Raw genomic sequence first — 21,424 nt, 5'->3', positions numbered from 1 at the left:
AATTAACTTCAAAACACCTTTTCAATAATTTACATTACTATTGTTTAATAAACACTTTTGGGTAACAATTTCCAATTTAATTGAAAACGGAATTAATAAAAATAATAATAATTAGACTTATATCGCGCCAAATTCACTCTGTAGAGTGCTCAAGGCGCTCTTTAGGAAATTATAAAAGAAATTAAGAAGAATTGAAGAGAAATTTTTTAAAGGTATTGTTTGAAAGTTTCAGAGGTCAAGCACTGTTTAATGTTTTCAGGGAGGCTATTCCATAACTTGGAGGATGAGTGAAGTAATGATCTTTCCCCCCAGGTTTTGGAAACTTTGGGGGTAACGAGAGAATTGGGAGAGGAGGAACGTTAGGATCTTGAAGGGGTATAACTTTTGATCAGTGAAATGAGGTACTGGGGAGAAGAGCCATGGACACAGTGGAAAGGTAATTGCAAATTGCAAATGTTTACTAACTCATGTATGATTATGACATCATTGGTATCTGAATTCATTCATCCAGTACCTTTTCAGTAACAGCATTGTACATACATGTATGTGGAATAGTCTTCCTGATAACATTGTATCAGCTCCTGACAGGTCAAAGAATTAAGCTTGCACTATGAGCCAGTCAGTGTAGGGATTATCATCCTTGCTTTCTTTAGTTTATGTACTGTACACACTTCTGACAGTCAATTCATTTGTTCATCAATGTCATAGTGAGTGTACCACCACCAGAGGAGATACTACGATTGATGAACAGACACTCGTGCCTACAGCATCGTGGATTTTACAAGTAAAGTAAAGTAAGCAAGTTAAGTCATGCCTTACTTTGGCACAATTTTTTTTTTACATCACTGCAAAGAATACCTACTGATTATCCAAGCATGAAGACATATTACATAAATATGGTACAAAATTATTTGGGAGAAGATTCTCTTTTCAGCCATATCTAATGAATATTTATTCAAGACATCTTTCTCCTTAAATGACTGTAATGTATTCTTATGCTAAAAGTGATTCTCAAAAATTTCCCTGGTGTTTTAACAAAATTCCCAACAACCCTAATCAATCAAGGAAGTTTGTAATTAGCCTTATATTAACTTGCATATTATCATCATTATTATGCTGAATTCTCATCATCATTATGATTAGTATTATTACAACTAATCAATATTGTCATTATTACCATTATTATTTTCATCATTATTGCAAATACTAACAACTGGGAATAAAAGTGACTTTCAGGGAAAAAGATGTAAGGCTTCCTGTCCTCTACAAAGAAACATCAACTGCTATCTTGCAGTAAGCCCCCCCCCCAAAAAAAAGTTGAGCGCCTCTGGCAGTCTCGCATGCATTACACGATTCAATAAAGTAGCAATGCCGACTTTGAAAACTACTATGAAAGAAATATTGATTGTTTTGATGCTTTCACACCAAGATTTCATCGGTCGCTGGGTGCGGTCGCTCAGCGATCGTACCTTGGTGTGAAAGAAAAAGAGCAGACCGTACTCAGCGATCGATCATTTTGATGCTTTCACACCAAGATTTCATTGGTCGCTGGGTGCAGTCGCTCAGCTATCGTACCTTGGTGTGAAAGAAAAAGAGCAGACCGTACTCAGCGATTAATCGTTTTGATGCTTTCAAACCAAGATTTCATCGGGCTGGGTACGGTCGCTCAGCGGTCGTACCTTGGTGTGAAAGCAACATAAGTTATGATGTCATTTCAAAAACTTAACCTTCGGTTAAGATTTGACGTTGACGCCGCAGTCAGAAAAGCAGCGCCTATATGTATAGTCTCGCTCTGCTATGCAGGCGAGATAAAAAATGATGCAACCTTTAGGTTGTCTTGTCCCCCTTATCAAAATACCAAATACCTTGGCATTGTCCCCGACATACCTGGTAGGTCTGTAACCAGAGTTAACATCAAGTTGTACACTCCATAATGGTTTAAAACTAGATCCATTAATAGCAGTAACCCATGTATTATCAGATATTACAATGAGGTCATTGATCCCATCCATGGTCAGATCAGTTACTACGGCAGGCAGACTAAAACCATCATCTGTCCCTCTGTAATTAAATAAACATTGTATCAGTTATCTTAGCTTATCAAGATTAAATTAAAACAAGAAACATTAAATTCAAATTGAAGGGTGTCTTGACTTTTTAACAATCAATGTGACAAAAAATAAAGATTATTTAATATAAAAACAAATTCAATAGCACAATATAGAACACATACTAAAAGGTATGGATTGCATGTAACAAAAATTATTTTAAGACATCTCCGGCATTTTCCTTTATAAAATTCAGTTTTGTCATTCAAAGGGTATTTATATTTCAAAATTCATTTCATACTTGTTTCTCTACAATTTTTAAAGGAATGACAAGGAATACCAGAAAAAACTTAATGATAATCACTTCTAAATATACAGTGTATCAAACAATTATTTGTACACCTTTACGTTTTATACTTTTAAGCAAATTAAATAAAAAGTACTGAAAATTAGTCCCTCAAAAGTGACTGCATTGTAGGATATGCATGTGCCCTTTGAACCTAAATGAATTTCCCCCAAGAAATTTCGTAATTTTATTTTTTCATTATTTTGTTAATTTTTCACCCTCAAACAATTATTTTTACACTTTCCATTTTGAGTACATTTTCACTGTTTAGTGATCTCACTCTTTTAATGATAATTCATCATACAAAGGGGAGTGATCTGCATAGTGTTTAACAGTAGGAATACCTTCTTAAGTTTTGTCACAATACAAGATCCAAAACACCATTATTTCACTATTCAACCCTGGCTTAAACTCATTGATACACAAACATGCTGGAAACAGCAACATCTCTTGAAGTCAATGTGTATTAACTTGGTTTCCTTCACTAAAATATGTCATTTCATACACTCCTAATGACATTTAGAGTTTGTGACCATTCACTACACTAATTGAAAGGATCGGTTGTAGTTTTTCAACATGGCTAAGACTTGTGAAATACCTGAGCTTTGAGGGAAAAGGTTGTGAAGTTCCCCAAAGATGGTGTTTCTGTACACAAGATTGCTCCAAGACTTGGCATGAAGCACAGTAACAGTGCAGTATATCATCCAAAAATTCAAGAAGACGAGGTAGAGTTGAAAATAAGAAGGGACGATGAAGAAATTGGGCTGCAACATCAAGGACAGACAGGTACGGAAAAGAGATAGTGATCAAAGACCGGAAGATGTCTGCACAGCAACCTGTATAGTAGGTTGAAGCAAGTACAGGCACTCAGGTTTCCACCCAAACCATCAGGAATCGACTGAGAGAATGCGGACTGCATGGCAGGATTTCCTGTAAGAACCATTCATCAGTAAAGAGAACAAACTTAAATACTTAAACTTGGCCAGAGAACATACTGACAAGCCTGTTAAATTCTGGAAAATGGTATTTTGGTCAAGCAAGTCCAAGTTCAATATGTTCTGATCTGATGGTCGTCAGTGATTTTGGCGAGGAATATAGCCCGAAGTGCTTAAAACCAACTGTGGTGGTAGAAATGTGGTGGTGGAAATATGATGGTGTGAGGTTGTACGGCTGCTGCTGGCGTAGGCAACCTCTATTTTGTTGATGGAATCATGAATGCCGACCTGTATACGAGCATCCTGTCACAAAAGACGATACCATCTGCTGCCAAACTGCTAGGAAGCCATTTTGTCTTCGAACTTGATATTGATCCAAAGCATAAATGACAAATCATGTGACAGCATTCTTGGCCAAGAAGGTATCTGTGCTCAAATGACACCCAAAAAGTTCAGATTTGAACACCATAGAGCATATCTGGGATGAAATTGAGGGAAATTGGCCATCAAATCCCCAAAGCAACAAAGAAGCCCTGAAAGTTATGCTTCAGTAAGCATGGAGCACCTGGATCTTGCAATATGTGAAAAACTGGTCGACAGTATGCCAAGGAGACTGCGTGCCATTATTGATGCCAAAGGAGGACCCACGAAGTACTAGCAAGAGACTAAAAGTAGAAAAAACATTAAGTGTACAAATAATTGTTTTTCCCTAAAAAATCACATTTTGGGGAAAAATTCTTGAAGTGAAATGAATTTTATATTTTTACTTTGCTTTAAACAAAGAGGATATATCATTTCTTAAATGATATTAGTGAGTAAACTTATGCTTTAAGAAAAAAATATTTTCTCCATGTTTGAATCATTGTTTTATGGGTGTACAAATAATTGTTTGATATACTGTACATGTGAAGCAGTGCACTCTTCATGATTAACGTCTACCTTTCCCATATAATAAATATCCCAGATTTGCGCACATTATTTTTCATGAACTTTTTAAATACAATTGGTGCTCACTTAAATGGAATAGTCACGTGAGATTTGCAATACTGTGTGGGAGCGAAAAGTGGTGTTTGAGTGAAAAAGAGATGGGGAGTTTGAGAAGGGCTGAGAGAGCAACATTGGTGAGTGCAATGTGTGGTGTGAAGCTGATGGAAAGTAATAAGACCGAGGTCTTGATGCAGATGTTGATTTGGAAGAGAAGGTGGGCGAAGGTGACTGTGATGGCTGGGGAAAAGGGTGGTCAAGGAAGACATGGTAGTGGTGTGAGAGAGTAGGATGGTAACTTTGAGGGAGGAGGTGAGGGTGATCTAATAACATATCAATCTCTTTGAGTGATGAGTGTGGGGATGCAGGGGGAAGGGGGAATTCTGCTCGAGGTAAGTGTTTTGGGCAAGGAATCAAGTTTGAAAGGAAAAAGATATTTTCAAATCTTTTTAGCTTAGGACCATGCGCTCTTCTTGATAAATGTCTACTTTTTTTTTTCAATACAATGATTTCTGGGGTGCATTCAGCCACAACTGTAGCCAGGGACTAAATTGTAATTAAAACCTGCATGACTGACATTTCAAAGGACTTTTCTAAAGTGTAGACTTTTTCAGATGCGCTCTATACAGAAAGTTTACTTTAGCTTCCAATCCATAATAGGCAAAGAAAGAAATTAAAAAATGTATGCTTTCTAAACATTAATTTCTATTTATTTGCACTGTAGATTTTTCTGGATGGTCCACCAAGAAGCTATACAAAAATTGACTATCATTTCAATATCATATATGCTGTGACGCAACAAAGGGCCCTTAGCCCGCTAAAATGACAAATGTGGTAAAACCGATCCAAAGTTACAAGAGCATGAATGTGTCTCGTGTTTTTTAGGTTTTATTTTCATCAAATTTTGCTCAAGCCTGGTAAATCACATATGGAATCATGAATTGAGCAAGATCATTTCAATACCTTTAACCTTAAAAATCTATTTCAAGCAAAATTAACAATTTTATGCAGTTGATGCTGATCTAATAAAGATTTTAAAATGTCACTGAGTCACTGTCAGTGCAGTAATATGTGGACTATCACTCAACTTGAGTCAAACCCTCAAACTACATGTAGATACATACATATGGCGTGGAGGTGGCGTCTTGCTTGCTATAAAGCAGTACCTGATACCGGAACGGAAGGTAAACAATAGCTGCCTTGAAATCATCTGGGCCTCCTTCAAGAATGGTTCTGACTCATGGCTGATTGGTGTATTATATAGACCTCCCAATAGCAACACATCTTATTGGGATAGGTTACAAGCTGAATTAGATTTAATCAAACCTGATGATTATGATGGATGTCTCCTTCTAGGTGACTTCAATGTTGATATGTCGCCAAATGTTCATTCTTCAAATCGGATTCACTTGTCATCAATGATGAATGAGCTTGATCTGATTCAGATGATATCCTCTCCAACTAGATTGTCGAATGGATCTTCCACTGAGGGATCAATCATCGATCTTGCCTTCACCAACCGTCAATACGCTCTTCTGGATGTTAATACCATGGCTAATCCTGTGGAGTCTGACCACCCAGCAGTAAGTGTTTGCCTGCGATCACCGAAGCCTGCTCCGACGCCTTCAGTTCTCCGATCGTTTCTTCATTTGAAACAGGCAGACTTTAGTCATCTTCGGCATACTCTACACCTATTACCATGGAATTCTCTATTGGATCCGGCCGCCTTCAGTTCTCCGATCGTTTCTTCATTTGAAACAGGCAGACTTTAGTCATCTTCGGCATACTCTACACCTACATGTATTACCATGGAATTCTCTACTGGATCCGGCTAACATTGAGGAAAGCTATGAAGTATTTCTTGACATGTTTCATGCTGCTGTCAATGATGCTATCCCACGTAGCTTGAAGAAGAAGTCTAAATGTTCACCTTGGATCTCAACAGAACTAAAGAAACTCATCTTGCTGAAACATTCTTTGTTTAGAAACGCTAGACGGTCTAAAAGACCTGACGATTGGACTGCTTACTAAGCTCTTAGAAATAAGGTAAAGAAAGAAACTAGGAAATCTTACTGGACTTATGTGAACTCTCTATTTACTTGTAAAGATAACAGGCGTAAATTCTGGTCATTTATACGTAATAGAAAGCATGCTGTACCACCTCCTAAATTCAAGTTAAATGATATTAACATGTGTAGACTTCTGGCACTTACATGTAACTGGTCATCACTCACATCTCGTAGGGACTACTTGTTATGCTCATTTGCATACAAGTGCCTATCAGATTTATGTGACTGTGAATCTCTTCTTGAAAACATACTCATTAACCCACGTCATATGGAAGTTCTTTCCTTTCGACATCTTTCTTCTAGGACACAATCCCTCTTCTGCACCCCCTCCAGAACACTACCTCGACTGTGGGACACACTACCCAACGACATCAAGGATGTTGCTATTCTTTCTCCTTCTACTTTCCTTAGGTCTGTAAAGCAAGCAATTCTATTTCCTGATTTGGACTATTATGCTTTTCTACTTTTCCTGCTTAATACAATGATTCTGGTTCTGCCTTGGAGACATTTCCTTTTCATTATCTCTGCCTCTCTTTCTCTCTCTCTTCTCCTTTATACTTTGGATAAATTATCTCTTTCTCTCCTATCAAAATTATGCAATGATACATTATGCACTTAATGCATGCTTTTCCCTAGATTTTATCTTGTATTTTATCTTGTAAATTACCTTAATTATTTTAAGCCTAGTACAGTGATACTCTTATCCTTTCTCTTTATCTCCTCGATTCGTTAATCCAATGCTTTCTTATCCCAATTTCCTATCCTAATGAGTTTTATCATGTTATGTTTTTTCACTGTACATGTATCATTATGATATATCAAGTGGTTATATCCTGAAAATGTTTTTACTGTTTTCGATATTAATTACATTCTACTTTGGACTTCTAACTACCCCCCCCTTCTCTTTTTTTTCCCGAACTCCAGTTACACCAGATCTGCTTAATCAAATATATTTGAATTTCCAATTTCTATTGCAAGTTTATTTAGAATGCCCTTTTCATATTACTGTTCAGCACCGAGGTGTTAATTTTTTACTATGTTATATTTCTACAGCTTTGCAGTGGTATTTTTTTTTTTATGCATCTCAAGACTATCTAATTAATTATTTATGAATCAGATCCATAAACTTTCAAAGTTATGATGGTAAACAACATTTTGAAGAGTTTGATTCTAAAAGGAGCTACATGTAAATCCACTTTTTACCAAAATTGATTTTTTGATATAAATATACATGTACATGTATGTATCTTAGACGTGGGAATCAAATGCAACGTAATGCATTTCAAAAAAAAAATTGGAAAGGTGGGAAAAAAAATTTATTGCAAATTTGAGTTTTGTTCCTAAAGGAGCAAAATCCAAAACAGTTTTGTTCCAAAAGGAGCTAAATCCACTATACGCAAATTTAAAATTGGTTATGTTTCCTATTTTACATAATGTTATGCATTCATAAATGGTGTGGATACAAGTTTACACCATCAGTGCAAATTTTGCTGAAAATAAAGGAATTTTACAATTTTTATAAATATTTTTGGATTTAGCTCCTTTTGGATATTGAAAAGTTGCCATCCTTAAAAAGATGACAAAATATTTTGTTGTTGTTGTAATTTTCAATGGATAAACATCAGAAAAGATACATGTATGAAATGTATTCTGCTAGCCATATTTATGTGTTTCGTGTTCAATTTCCAATATCAAACATGTTTAAATTGGCAAAAATTGACATTTTACGAAGGTTTTGTTAAAAAAGGAGCTAAATCAACAAAAAAAAATGTCAGAAATCAATAAGGAATGCTAGATTTTTTAAAGCATGATTAAATTAATCTAAGATGATAGTACTATCATTTATATCAAAATAAAACAGCAGTGGCTAAAGGAAAGTGGTGAATTTAAAAAATCTTGATTTCCAGAAAAATACCAAAAGTGGATTTAGCTCCTTTTGCAACATAACTCTTCAAATACTCCCAAAATGGCCACAGTTCATTGACCTTTGACCTTGGTCATGTGACCTGAAACTCGCACAGGATGTTCAGTGATACTTGATAACTCTAATGTCCAAGTTTTATGAACTAGATCCATACACTTTCAGAGTTATGATGGTTATTCAATTAATACCCCCAACATGGCCAAAGTTTATTGACCTTAATGACCTTTGTCATGTGAACTGAAACTCACACAGGATGTTCAGTGATACTTGATTACTCTTATGTCCAAGTTTCATGAATCAGATCCATAAACATTCAGAGTTATGATGGTAATTCAACAGATACCCTTAACATGGTGAAAGTTCATTGACCTTTGACCTTGGTCATGTGACCTGAAACTCGCACAGGATGTTCAGTGATACTTGATTACTCTTATGTCCAAGTTTCATGAATCAGATCCATGATCTTTTAAAGTTATGATGGTAATTCAACAAATACCCCCAACTTGGTGAAAGTTCATTGACGGTAAATGACCTTTGACCTTGGTCATGTGACCTGAAACTTGGGCGGGATGCTCAGTAATACTTCAATACCATCATGTGCAAGTTTAATGAACTAGGTATGTATACTTTCTAAGTTATGATGAAATTTCGAAAACTTTACCTTAGGTTAAGATTTTGATGTTGATTCCCCCAACATAGTCTAAGCTCATTGACCCTAAATGACCTTTGACCTTGGTCATGTGACCTGAAACTCAGGAAGGATGTTCAGTAATACTTTATTAACCTTATGTCTAAGTTTCATGAATTAGGTCTACATACTTTCTAGTTATACCGTCATTTCAAAAACTTAACCTTTGGTTAAGATTTTGTGTTCATGTCGCTGCCGCCGTCAGAAAAGTGGCGCCTATAGTCTCACTTTGCTATGCAGTTGAGATAAAAACAGTTTTATTAATTCATTTATTTTATTTGCGATTTTACCATTGTTTTGTTATTCATTTTCGTTTTAAATTCTAATTTGACTGAAAGATGATTGCTAATGGAAGGAATGAATGAATTGCAAGATTTAGTTTTATTTGTTTTTGTTTGTGGTTTTAAATGAATGTGCAATAAGAGATAAGAGATGTCGGTGTGATGTTTTGTCGCAGTGTTACCTAATTGCATTCATGCAATGTTTGAAATTGGAATTTTCTCTGTATCTTTATCTCTATCCTGTTTTGTTGAAAATGCTCAGTCGTGCAATGGTCAGGACATTAAATCATTTACTTATGGTGGGGTAATTAAAAAGAAATTTCAGTGAATGAAAAAGACCCTTCCCCCCCAAAAAAAAAAAATGGATAAAAAATGAAGGAAAAAAAATTATTATAATAATAAAAATGAAGAAAAAAATAAGAAAATAAAAGAGATGTGAAGAAAGTCCTGAAACATAATCTGCATTTCTAAAGTTGGTGTCGAATATGTACAACAGCAAAGATCACGCCCTCTTTCATACAAGGATAACTCTACAAGTCACTTTCCAACCCCTTCCCAATCAAGGTTTCTTTTAGTACTTGTAATATTGGCAAAGTAATCATATTTCTGTTTACAATTGAGGACGGGGCCTACATGTAGCTACCACAATATGTCCCCAATTGCACTCCCGCCCCCCCCATCTCCCCCTATCTTATCTTTCACTTTTTTTAACCCCCTGTCCCATCTCAGTCTCCCTCTCTCCGTTCTCTCTCTCTCTCTCTCTCTCCATTTCTCTCTCACTATCTCCAGTTTTAACCTCTTCCCCTTTCTGTCATCTCTATCAATTCATTTTAAAATTTTCATCTTTAACGATGGATTGATTAAAAATGCTGCACTAAACTCTAGTAATATTTACAGGCATTGTCAAGGTTGTTAAGTGTCACCTCATTTTAATAGGAACATGAACATGAAATATACTAGCCTATTCTCATTTTGAAGGATCGATTCAGCCAGTCAAGTTGAAATCTTAGCGAAAATGGCAAGGCGCAATTGCCTCTTTTCAATATCCAACATTGTCTATGCGCGAATATTAGCACAATGTGCGTGAACCCCAAAACAAGTATTTTAAAGATAATTTGATTTAGATACTTAGGAGTGGAATTTGGAAACAAGATCCTGAATATGAGTTTTGCAGTGAAATAGAACTAACCTTATAATTTCAATCACATGGTCATCAATGGTTGATACTCCATACTGTTGCTCCTCTGTTCTTGTAACACAGTTGCTTTCAGTGAGGTAACAGACCATCATCTCCAGACTTATAACCCACATGGAACCTACAAAGGTAATAAGATTACAACAATTTTCGTGGTAAAAAGCTAAATAGTACAACGGATTAACAATAAACAAGGTGTATTTCTGCATTCTTTCATATAACAATCATAATAATAGCGATGACCAAAAACAATACTCTGTGGACTACCAAATGGATCTAAATTTTCCCTTCTGATCACAATTTCCCTCCATGCTTAGATGTAAAACAACATCTTGGAAAAACATTCGGTTAAGATTTCGACATTGATTGAGTTCATTGACCCTAAATGACCTTTGTCCTTGGTCATGAAACCTGAAACCAAAGCAGGATGTTCAGTAATACTTGATTACCCTTATGTCAAAATTTCATGAACTAAGTCTATATATAATCCACGTTATGTCATTTAAAAAACTTAACCTTAGGTTAAGATTTGATGTTGACGATGCCGACGCCGCCATCGGAAAAGCGGCGCCTATAATCTCGCTCTGCTATGCAGGCGAGACAGAAACGCGCCATAAGGCTTCTATCTTCACAAGGAAAAATTCTACACCACTATCCCATTTAATCAAACTCAAGATCATATTCATCATACTTTGCAGCACTGCACAGTAAAGTATTTTTAAGAGGTAGAGGCATTTAAAAAGTTGGCCCACATATTATTTTCAGCTAACAGCTTCATAAAATAACACATCAAGATTTGTTGTTAGAGTGCAGATGCTTGGAAAAATCAGCTGATATCTGTAGCTGATTACTCACCTGTTCACTTATTGTGACGTCAACGCACATGGCTTACATATGCGCAGATAGGGATGCATCCTTCCGTTAAGTGTTTTTCAGTAGTAATATAATGTGCCTTTATTTATGTTTTTAATACTGAACCAGTGGTTCAGTGGTTCATTTTCAGCACTAATAGCACCCCATACTGCAAGTGTACTCATGTGTGGATCTTTTCAGTGCAGCTTTCTTGCATTGCCCATTGTTTTGTTTATGATGAAATGTGAAGAGATGCTTGTAAGATTCCTGCAGGAAAGATGCAATATTGAAATTGCCTGATAGGGTCCCTTATCACTTACATGTACCTAGGTTATACCCTATTCCCCAATTTCTGAAACTTTTATACCCATTTCACTGTATGAGAATACAATGCCAAGAAGTGAAAAACAATGGGTTATATTATTGTGCGAAGAGCAGAGTATATGCATTGCAATGGCAGTGGCCCTTGGAATCGCATGCGTTGCCACTAACACACTCATACATGTAGTGTATTACATACCTGGTGTAGTGTATGGGGTTCCTGATCCTGCATCTGTTCCAAATACAATGAATGGATTGCTATCATCAACAGCTTGAAAAACTACTGGTGGGCTAACTGATGTATGTCCATCTGGCATCTCTAGAAATGTACCAAGTGATTGACCAGTCTTCCCTGACAACAATAAAAGCCTTCCAACTCCAACACCACTCTGTGAAAAAAAGGTTAAAAGAAGTACTTCAAATAAAAATCTGAGTATGTCTTCAGTGAATATTTGGTCTTCTTAAGGCTATCCTACCTTGTTAAAATGGATTACCTATTGTTTGCTACTTTGCTTTATTAGACGGGTCAATATACAACCAAAAATACCCTTACCCGGAACAAATTGCAACAAATGATTTATCAACGGTTTTTGGTACTATTTGACCTCAGGATTAACATATTAAGAATCTACCAAAATCTGCATCCGGGAAAGTAGTTATTTTCAAGATGGCGTCTAAAATGGCCGCCATTCACTGAAAATTATTATTATTATTATCCACCCTAGAATCCTATTTCGGTTCATATTCCATGGTCTAGGGGTACAAAAATTGTTGATACAGACTAGAGTAAATTATAAGCCCTCCAGTGTACCTGGCAGATCAACCTTGCTCAGTGGAAACAACAGCAACTGAAAGCCTTTCTAAGTTAACAACAATACAGAACTTCTCTGATGTACCAACAATCACTGAAGTGATAAGTGCTGTCAAAGCTATGAAAAATGGTAAAGCAGCTGGACCAGATGGCATCCCAGCCAAAATCTATAAATCAGCTGGATCTGAGTTATGCAAAATACTACATGATCTCTATAAACTGATCGGGGAACAGGAATCCGTCCCATCGGAACTGAGAGATGCTTTAATTTTCACAATCTTCAAAAAGGGAGAGAAATCTTTAAGTGATGATTACCGTGGAATCTCTCTTCTCTCAGTTGTAGCTAGAATTTAGTCACAACGCCTATCAGCGGTTGCCGAGGAAGTTCTACCCGAATCACAGTGTGGTTTTAGGCCTGGGCGAGGAACTATTGATATGGTATTCTCAATCAGACAGATACTAGTGAAGTGTAGAGACATCATCAAGATCTCTACATGGCCTTCATAGATCTCACCAAGGCCTTTGATTCGGTAGATCGTTGGACACTATGATTAAATCTTTGTGAAACATCACTGTGTTTAGAAGGGACAGTTCATACCTGTGTTTTGTCTGTTACACCATGTGAGATTACAAGATCTAGGATACCATCATGATTGAGATCATTCGGCAAGGTCTGGGGCTGAGAATATGACCAGTATGTTACAGTAACTGATGGATCAGACTCCCATAGAAGGTCACCTGATAAGATAAGATTACAAAGGCATGTTCACATAAAAAATGAGAAGTGGTAGGCCTATATAAAAAAAAAATGCCCCTCAGGGAAAAATAGTAATTGCCAAACCAACCTCGAATGAAATAATTTCACTATACTTTCTCACACACGGTATATTTGTATACCACACTGTATATTGGTGAATTTAATTGATCATGCATGGCATGCCTGCCCACAGTAAGATACATTATCCTATTAAAAAACAAATACTTAATACAAATAGAAAAACTTTTAACATTACAGAGCTAGACAAATTTTGCTTCTACAATCTATAATAAATACAAATGATCAGCGGGTCGCACAGCCAAGCACATGTATCCCCCGAACCCTCCGCATAATCCATCATTGCGATATATTAGTCAGGCAGCATATGTCGATCATCTACTTCGACAAATTGGCCAAGTCTGATTTTTCACTTTTATGCGATTGGTGACATCACAAGTAACGACTTTAAACTTGGTGACAAATTTCTAATGGTCATCTTGACCATGTGAGGGGTCAAAATGGGGTCAATTTTTTGAATTGCCCCGACTGTGTCGAGTCATACATCAAATTGTTTGTCCGATTATACTGAACAAAAAAGAGTACACAATTATATACTCTTGACCTCCCGTTAAAAAGTTATGACCGGAAATGTCAAAAGGTCAACAAACTTTCTTTATATGGCAAATTACACTGAAGGTGTTAAAAAAGCTAATATTTTCGTTTTTTTTTTCTTCTTCTTTTTTTGCATGTGTGTACTTTGTTATTTTTTATTTTAATAAGTTCATCTTCAGAGGTCCTTATCCAGAAGATATTCAGGGTCAAGACAAGGTCAGGGAAAGGTCAAAAGGTCAACAAACTTTCATTGGTAGCCAAAATACACTAAAAGCGGTTAGAATCTTAAAAGTAGGTTCTTCATTTTGAAAAGTCTCTAAGAAGACATTATCCATTAGATAAAAAGGGGGTCAAATGTGCTCATTTAGGAACAAAATGGATTTAAACAGACTGAGATAGATGTCGAATACATTCAGTGTGGTATCATTGCAGGAATACCATGAAACGACTTGACACAACAACAAAAATGTTGTTGATATGAAATAAATAAACCTTGAAATAAACCTTGAAACCCTAATGCCCTTAAAATCTTATCATCTTCATGATGTTATACACGTAAGTGCAACCAGCTCTTTCCGAGTTTCTTGATTTAGGAATTCAATTCAAGTTCAATTCATTTCCAATTTACTAGTCATGTAAAGAAACATATCCATTTGCTTTGTACAGAATATTTTAATCAACAAAAATTATTGTAATGTATTGGGGTATATGTGCAATACTATGCTAATAGAGTAAACACATCGATTGATCAGTGCTCCCAACTCCTAAGAAAGATGGCTAACATCTTATTTGGATTAACTTACGAATAAGATAATGAGGTTAGGATTGAGGATGATATGATAAGTTGGGCTCCAATTGCTCCTTGATTAATTCTAATGTGTGACGGTTATATTATTTCTGACATGAGGCAACATCGTGCAGATATGCTCATTGCAGTCAGTCATGGGTGTCCATCATGCTGATGTGATATATTCTGACCATTACTCGATCTCTGGAGCCAAGAAGGACTACACATTTTTTATTATGTGCTGTCATTAACACGGCTCAAGTGTTTTACCAAGTGTGTTTTTCCAGAGCATACAACATGAAACTAAACTTAATACCTGTTCTCACGATAGTGATGTGCATAGATGCTGATTGTTCTTTTGTCGTTTTGTTTGCTTACTTGCTGAACTGCCAGGATGTTGCCAGAAAGAATAATCACAAATGTCTTTGAAGTAAACCATGGCCATACCGCAGTAGGGGGGGGGGGCAGTTGCCCCCAGAAATTGTGAAAACTTGCATTTTTTACTGAAAGATACATATAATTGACCAAAAGTATCCATAAATTTCACTTTACAATACGCAAAAAAGGGCCCCGATGATTAGCTCAGAACAGCACAGCACCAGAAATGTGTAGTCCTTCTTGGCTCCAGAGATCGAGTAATGGTCAGAATATATCACATCAGTATAAAGGACATACACGACTACAATGAGCATGCCTGCAAGATGTTGCCTCTTTGTCAGAAATAATATTTCCTGAAAGGTTGTTCGTCAGAACCACGTCTTTTCAAAAGACAATAGTTGACCTACTTATTTATAGCGACCTCCAACAGGACAATCAGATACTTTGATTGTTCACAGAAAATCTACGGCAAATTGGCCACACATTACACAATTCAGCCTTAATAGGGTTTCAATTATCAAACATAGGATCAATAATATTGTTTTTTCTCACAAATAAAAGTAATTTTCTGGTACCTTATTCAAATTACAGTGAATGTACTTGCACAGATGCTCGTACTTTATTATTATTTCCAGCTTTCAACTTCTTGTGCAGTCAACTGGTTAATTCCTTTAAAACATATACACTCTCATTTCAAGATTTATGATTTAATTGTCAACTTCGATTATTGAGATAAGTACGGTTTCAATGTTCTCTCAAGTATTACACAACCCACATTATCAATCATGTCTATATTCATTTTCTCTGCTTTAAATTTATTAGTTGTTTATCTGTGTATTTATCTTCCTTTAATAATGTTCTATCAATTATTATTATTACAGACCAATTCTGGGTACATGTAGCTTGGTCGGAGAGGGAGACCCTCGGGTCATAGTTATCAAGTTAGCTATCCCATACCCAGGCAGCTACATGTATTAAGCTACATGTACCCATCTATGGCTCTGCTTTTATTCATATTTTGTTGAAATTTTATTGTATATTGTAATTGCCGAATTGATAATAAATGAATAAATAAATAAACCTATTTGTCCCCCGTTCTCTTTGATATCCATGTCAAAAGAAGAAATATGAAATGAGATTAAAATTTCTGCCCATTGATGTAATGTCAGCATCAACCCCTCATATGGTTTAGCCCGCCAGCTGAAGCAGTATACCAGGGTGTGTGTGAGTGTATCAAGTGCAGCTATCTGAGAAGTAACCAACTACTCGTACACCCAATAATTAGGTCAGTTTATATTTAAGTTCATTCAATGACTTTGTTATGCTTTTTAAACTACAACATATTCAAAGAGGTTAAACACAAACCATTTTTTGTGTTGATGGCTAAGAGCAAACCATGATCTCCTGCTGCTAGACAATCCAATTGACCATCATTGTTGACATCCAGCTGATTGCAGACTAAGCTATTAATGTTTGTCTGATTGGTGTCTAGTCTCCATAACACCTCACCTCTCCAACCACTCAAGGCTATAACACCACCACCACACCCAGCTGATGAAATATCTAGTAGAAAACACACAAAAATCATCCTACATGTAATTGAACATTTGAGGCAAGTCAGGTACAGTACTGCATACTTTTCTGCAGGATTGGCCGATTTTAATCGCGTTGATTTAAATTGTAAATTAAAATATTTATATCTAAATAAATTCACAGAGCAAAATGCTGAAAATTTCATCAAAATCGGATAACAAATAATGAAGTTATTGAATTTAAAGTTCAATATTTTGTGTCAATCCAATTGTTTTAGTTCTTGGTAGAAAATTTTTGAATAAACCTAATTTCATATAATAAAATACAAAAGAAAAAGTGGGGATATGACATCATCAGCCCACCTAATGAATATTCATGAAGACATGCCTAGAACTGTTTTACAAGAATAATGCAAATATTTAAATTCAATAACTTCGTTATTTGTTATCCGATTTTGCTCAAATTTTCAGCGTTTTGCTTTGTGAATTTCACTATATTTATTGAGATATAAACATCTCCAGTCTGGACCATCCCTTTAACTCTATAGGCCGGGGGGAGGGGGGGGGGTGGGCCGTGGATCATGCCCCCCCTCAACGATTTGAATAATATATTCCCCATGCAAAATTTTTTGCCTGCGCTGCCCGCTGAAGACAATTTTGTGATGCTGGGTATGCGGTTCTGAAATTTACGCAACATTTTGCAAGTACAAATTTCATCTCAAAACACTACTTGTCAGACCTCCTGCCTATTCTTGCCTCTGTCATTTCCATTCATGCACTAGCCGGTTTTAATGTATTCCTATTATGTAATTACTTTTTACTTGCAGCTGTGTATCTTCTCTCCATGTTGTACATGTATTTTTCCCTTCTATCTCTCTCTTTCCTCCGTTTCCCTTCTTTTTACCTTTCTCCCTTTTCTCTCTTCCCTTTCTTTATTTGCTACTCTATGTCTCAATGTTTCTATCCTGTTGACTTCTTTCTTTTACATGTTCATTTCCTTCCTTTCTCTGTGGTTATCTCTCGCCACTTGTTTTTTATTCTGTCGTATGAGAAATTATTTTGCTAAGTACTCCTTATTGTATTGCAATACATTTTCATTTATATTCCTTCAATGTTAAATATTTGTAAATTCATATGTCATTAGTGTTTATTTATATAATAATATATAATAATAATGTACTGCCAGTGGAGGACAAAATTTAATGTTTATTATTATCTGAATCTGAAGCCAGACCAACAATTGCCCCAAAACATGATTCTGTGTACAAAATCAATGCAAATAGTGTTTCCAACCAAAACTTATAAATGTGTGATTATTATTAGTTTTGCTAGTCCAAATGGATTTATTTTATGCTGTCAATGATCTAAAAAACGTCCCAGAAAAAAACAACGAAAAATAACAAAAGGTTCAAAACAAAGAAATAAATAAGAAATTGCAAAAAACAATGTAATACATAAGAAATTGACCTGATATTGCAATGTTTTTCATGTACCTTTGCTAAGAACACCACAAAGAGTTTCTTTGCCAAAAATGAGAACATTTGGAGCTTCATCTAGGGAGTTTGAGGAAAAAGTATGGTTTTGCATACGAATTACGCATAAATTAGCATAATCACTTATAAATTACCATACAATTTTGTAGATTATGTCCCTGACGATCAGCGTGCCAAATTTCGGCGCGATCGACGGCAGAGATCTTAATGGGGGCCTCCAAGGCCCCTCCCCCCTTGCAATATGATCTCCCAAAATACCCCGGCCTAGGTACATGTAGGGTTAAATTGCGATTTAAATTACCACGATTAAATTACCATGATATTTAAAAAAAATAATTGATTTTATTTTAATTCACTGTCATTGAAAAATGTAAAATGATAGAAATCTTTTTTGTTTGTGTTAGTTATATTTTTTTTTACTCGAAAGAAAAAAGATTTTATCAACTTTATATCATCAAAACATGAATAAAATCTTCAGAAATCCAGTCAATAAAATCAGGTTAATCTTGCAAAATCAAAGATGTACATGTAGCTATAGCATAGAACCCTACTCCACTTTTATATTAAAGTGGACTTACAAAAATATTCCCTGTGAATTTTTTCTTTGTCAATAGTAAATTAAAGTTCTTGTTTCTTTATGTCACAATCCAAAAGTGTTATTAAAGGACAGATTCTACAAAATTATAAAAAGTAAAGGAATGTTGGCAATTCTTCTATTTTGATTATTCACATGAACAAAGTACTTTTGCTGGTCAAATGGAAGATGAATAATTTGTCAACAGATTTTACAGTCAATTGTCACTCTTTATTGTTTTAACTGATGCTTTCAACAACAAAAAGAAATACCAATGCAGTTAAAGTCACAATTTATTCTTTAAGAATATCTAATACTCCAAACAGTGTATTTAAAACATCAAGAGCTTAAATCAGACTGTATACATGTAGTTTAATTGATTTACAGAAAATTGCATCATTCGTGGAAAAAAACCTTCTAAAAACCATTTTAAACGTTTTAAAACAATAAAATCGTATTATTATTTTTTTTTTTATAAAAAACTTTTTTATTACAACCCTGTATGTAACCAATCAGACTCATTTTGACTGTAATGAGGACATACATGTACATATATTCAGAATTATTATTTGTCAAAATTATTGTTAAATATTGCTTGGTAACAAAATCGAATATGATGAAGGATCATGTCTTATTCTGACAGGAAGCTTAATAAAGCAAACTATTTAAAGGAGAGTGAAACTCTTGAAACCAGCTGAATCCATGTCAAAGAGAAAAATCAAAGAAACATATTGTTGAAAGTTTGAGGAAGATTGAATGAATAATAAGAAAGTTATGAGCATTTGAATATTGAGATCACTGTTGCCATGTAGATCCTCCTATTGGCAATGCGACCAAGATCTGTGATGTCACACACGTACAACTCCCTCATTACTTTAGTACTTATTTCAATTATATTCTCACTTTTATAGAGTCTATCACAAGGTGAGGTGTTCTCTTTATGAGAGGACAAGTACAGAGGTTTCACAACATCATATCATTGATGAATCGTTTGTCATATGATTAGAATGAGCAAAAAGAGATGTTGTGGGGTATATTTTCAGTGTCCAAAAAGGGAGAGTTGTTCATCTGTGACATCATAGATCTTGGTCGCATTGCCAATGGGAGGATCTCCATAGCATTAGTGATCTCGACATTCAAATGCTCATAACTCTTCTATTGCTAGTCCTATTTTACTCAAACTTTTGTTGATCTTATTCTTTGATTTTTCTGCTTTCACAAAAACTAACTTGCTCCAAGAGTTTTATTCTCCTTTAAAGACTTACTGAGATTTTTACACAAGTGTGCTCTTACTCCTGGTGGATCAGTAGATTTTCCAACTGAAAAGCCAAATATGACATCAACCATTCCATCTTTATTCACATCCAGTAGTCTTACTGGCGATGATGAAACTTTAAAGAATAAGGAAAAACACAAAAATAGAAGTTATATATTATCCGCTCATCCGGCATCTCGCAAAGAAATTCAAGACAATTTTTAATTTCAGCCCAGTTTAAACTGTAGTTTGGTGACATAAATTGAGGAAACAGAATTGAAATTGATGAATAAATGACAGAGAAGTATTTTTTGTGATTTATGAATAAATTTTGTATAAATAAGCATATTTTTCTAGTCAAAATGTATAAATTCTATGTATAACCTTGTTGAACCTCATGTACATGTAGATCTCAGATGGAACAAAAAAAATCAAAATCGGTCAACAAGTAAATAAGAAGCATTTTTGTGAGTTGTAAAATAATGGTTACACTTCGTAATTCCGAAGGTTCGTAATTCCGAAGGTTCATTATTCCGAAGGTTCGTAATTCCGAAACACGTAAATTGCCTATACCTCGATGTTCGTTAATCCGAAAACGTACTAGGGTTCGTTAATCCGAACATTTGTGGCGTTATTCCGAAGGTTCGATAATCCGAAAACAAAATAAGGTTCGTTGTTCCGAAGGTTCGTTAGTCCGAAAACGAAATAAGGTTCGTTAATCATTTAGTTTTCGGACTAATGAACCTTCGGAATTTCGAACCTCATTTCGTTTTCGGATAACGAACCTTCGGAATTACGAACCTCACTTCGTTTTCGGCCTAACGAGCCTTCGGAATTATGAACCTTCGGAAATACGAACCTTCGGAATAACGAACCTTCGGAATATCCGAACCTTCGGAATATCCGAACCTTCGGAATAACGAAGCTTCGGAATTACGGATGTATGCGTAAAAAAATACATGTATGCATAAATTAACATGTGTAGAAATTTTGTATCCCCACCTAGAGCTACCATAAAAAGCAAAACAAATTGAAATTGATCAACAAATGAAGGGGTAAAAGCATTTTTTTGTGATTTATTAATAAATTTTGCATAAATTAGCAGAACTCTCTTGTCAAAATTTCAAAATTCTGTGTGGAAGTTTGGTGACCCTCATTTAGCTCTACCAGATGGATGAGAAAAAAAAATCAAAATTGGCTAAAAAATAAAGAAGCATTAATTTGTGAATATAAATAAATTTTGCATAAATTAGCAAAAACATTTCTCTGTATATGTTTGTGAACCTTGTGCAGCTCTACCAGATGGAAGAAAAAACAATTGGAATGCCTCTGGCGGTCTCACCTGCATCACGCGATTCAATATAGCAGCAGTGCTGACTTTGAAAACTACTATAACTCGCACAAGATGTTCAGTGATACTTGGTTACTCTTATGTCCACGTTTTATGAACTAGATCAATACACTTACAGAGATATGATGGTAATTCAACAAATAACCCCAAAATGGCCAAAGTTCATTGACCTTACTTGACCTTGATCATGTGACCTGAAACTCACACAGGATGTTCAGTGATACTTGATTA

General features: G+C 35.4%; 1 protein-coding gene across 1 annotated transcript in view; it reads right to left on the bottom strand.

The window, feature by feature from the left end:
- LOC129268936 (protein FAM234B-like) overlaps nt 1–21,424 on the bottom strand; it is a 40,869-nt gene that overhangs the window by 10,849 nt on the left and 8,596 nt on the right. Inside the window, exons 2-7 of the mRNA XM_064105108.1 lie at nt 19,853–19,978; nt 16,354–16,551; nt 13,053–13,192; nt 11,843–12,032; nt 10,465–10,591; nt 1,888–2,061 (exon numbers count right to left, since the gene is read on the bottom strand). Coding sequence (XP_063961178.1) covers nt 1,888–2,061; nt 10,465–10,591; nt 11,843–12,032; nt 13,053–13,192; nt 16,354–16,551; nt 19,853–19,934 — 911 coding nt within the window. The 5' untranslated portion in view covers nt 19,935–19,978. The remainder of the gene's footprint in view (nt 1–1,887; nt 2,062–10,464; nt 10,592–11,842; nt 12,033–13,052; nt 13,193–16,353; nt 16,552–19,852; nt 19,979–21,424) is intronic.

The sequence above is a fragment of the Lytechinus pictus genome, chromosome 10, assembly GCF_037042905.1.
Source record: "Lytechinus pictus isolate F3 Inbred chromosome 10, Lp3.0, whole genome shotgun sequence".
Taxonomy (NCBI): Eukaryota; Metazoa; Echinodermata; class Echinoidea; order Temnopleuroida; family Toxopneustidae; genus Lytechinus; species Lytechinus pictus.
Note: the sequence above shows the minus strand (reverse complement) of the source record. Positions and strands in the feature narration are given on the sequence as shown.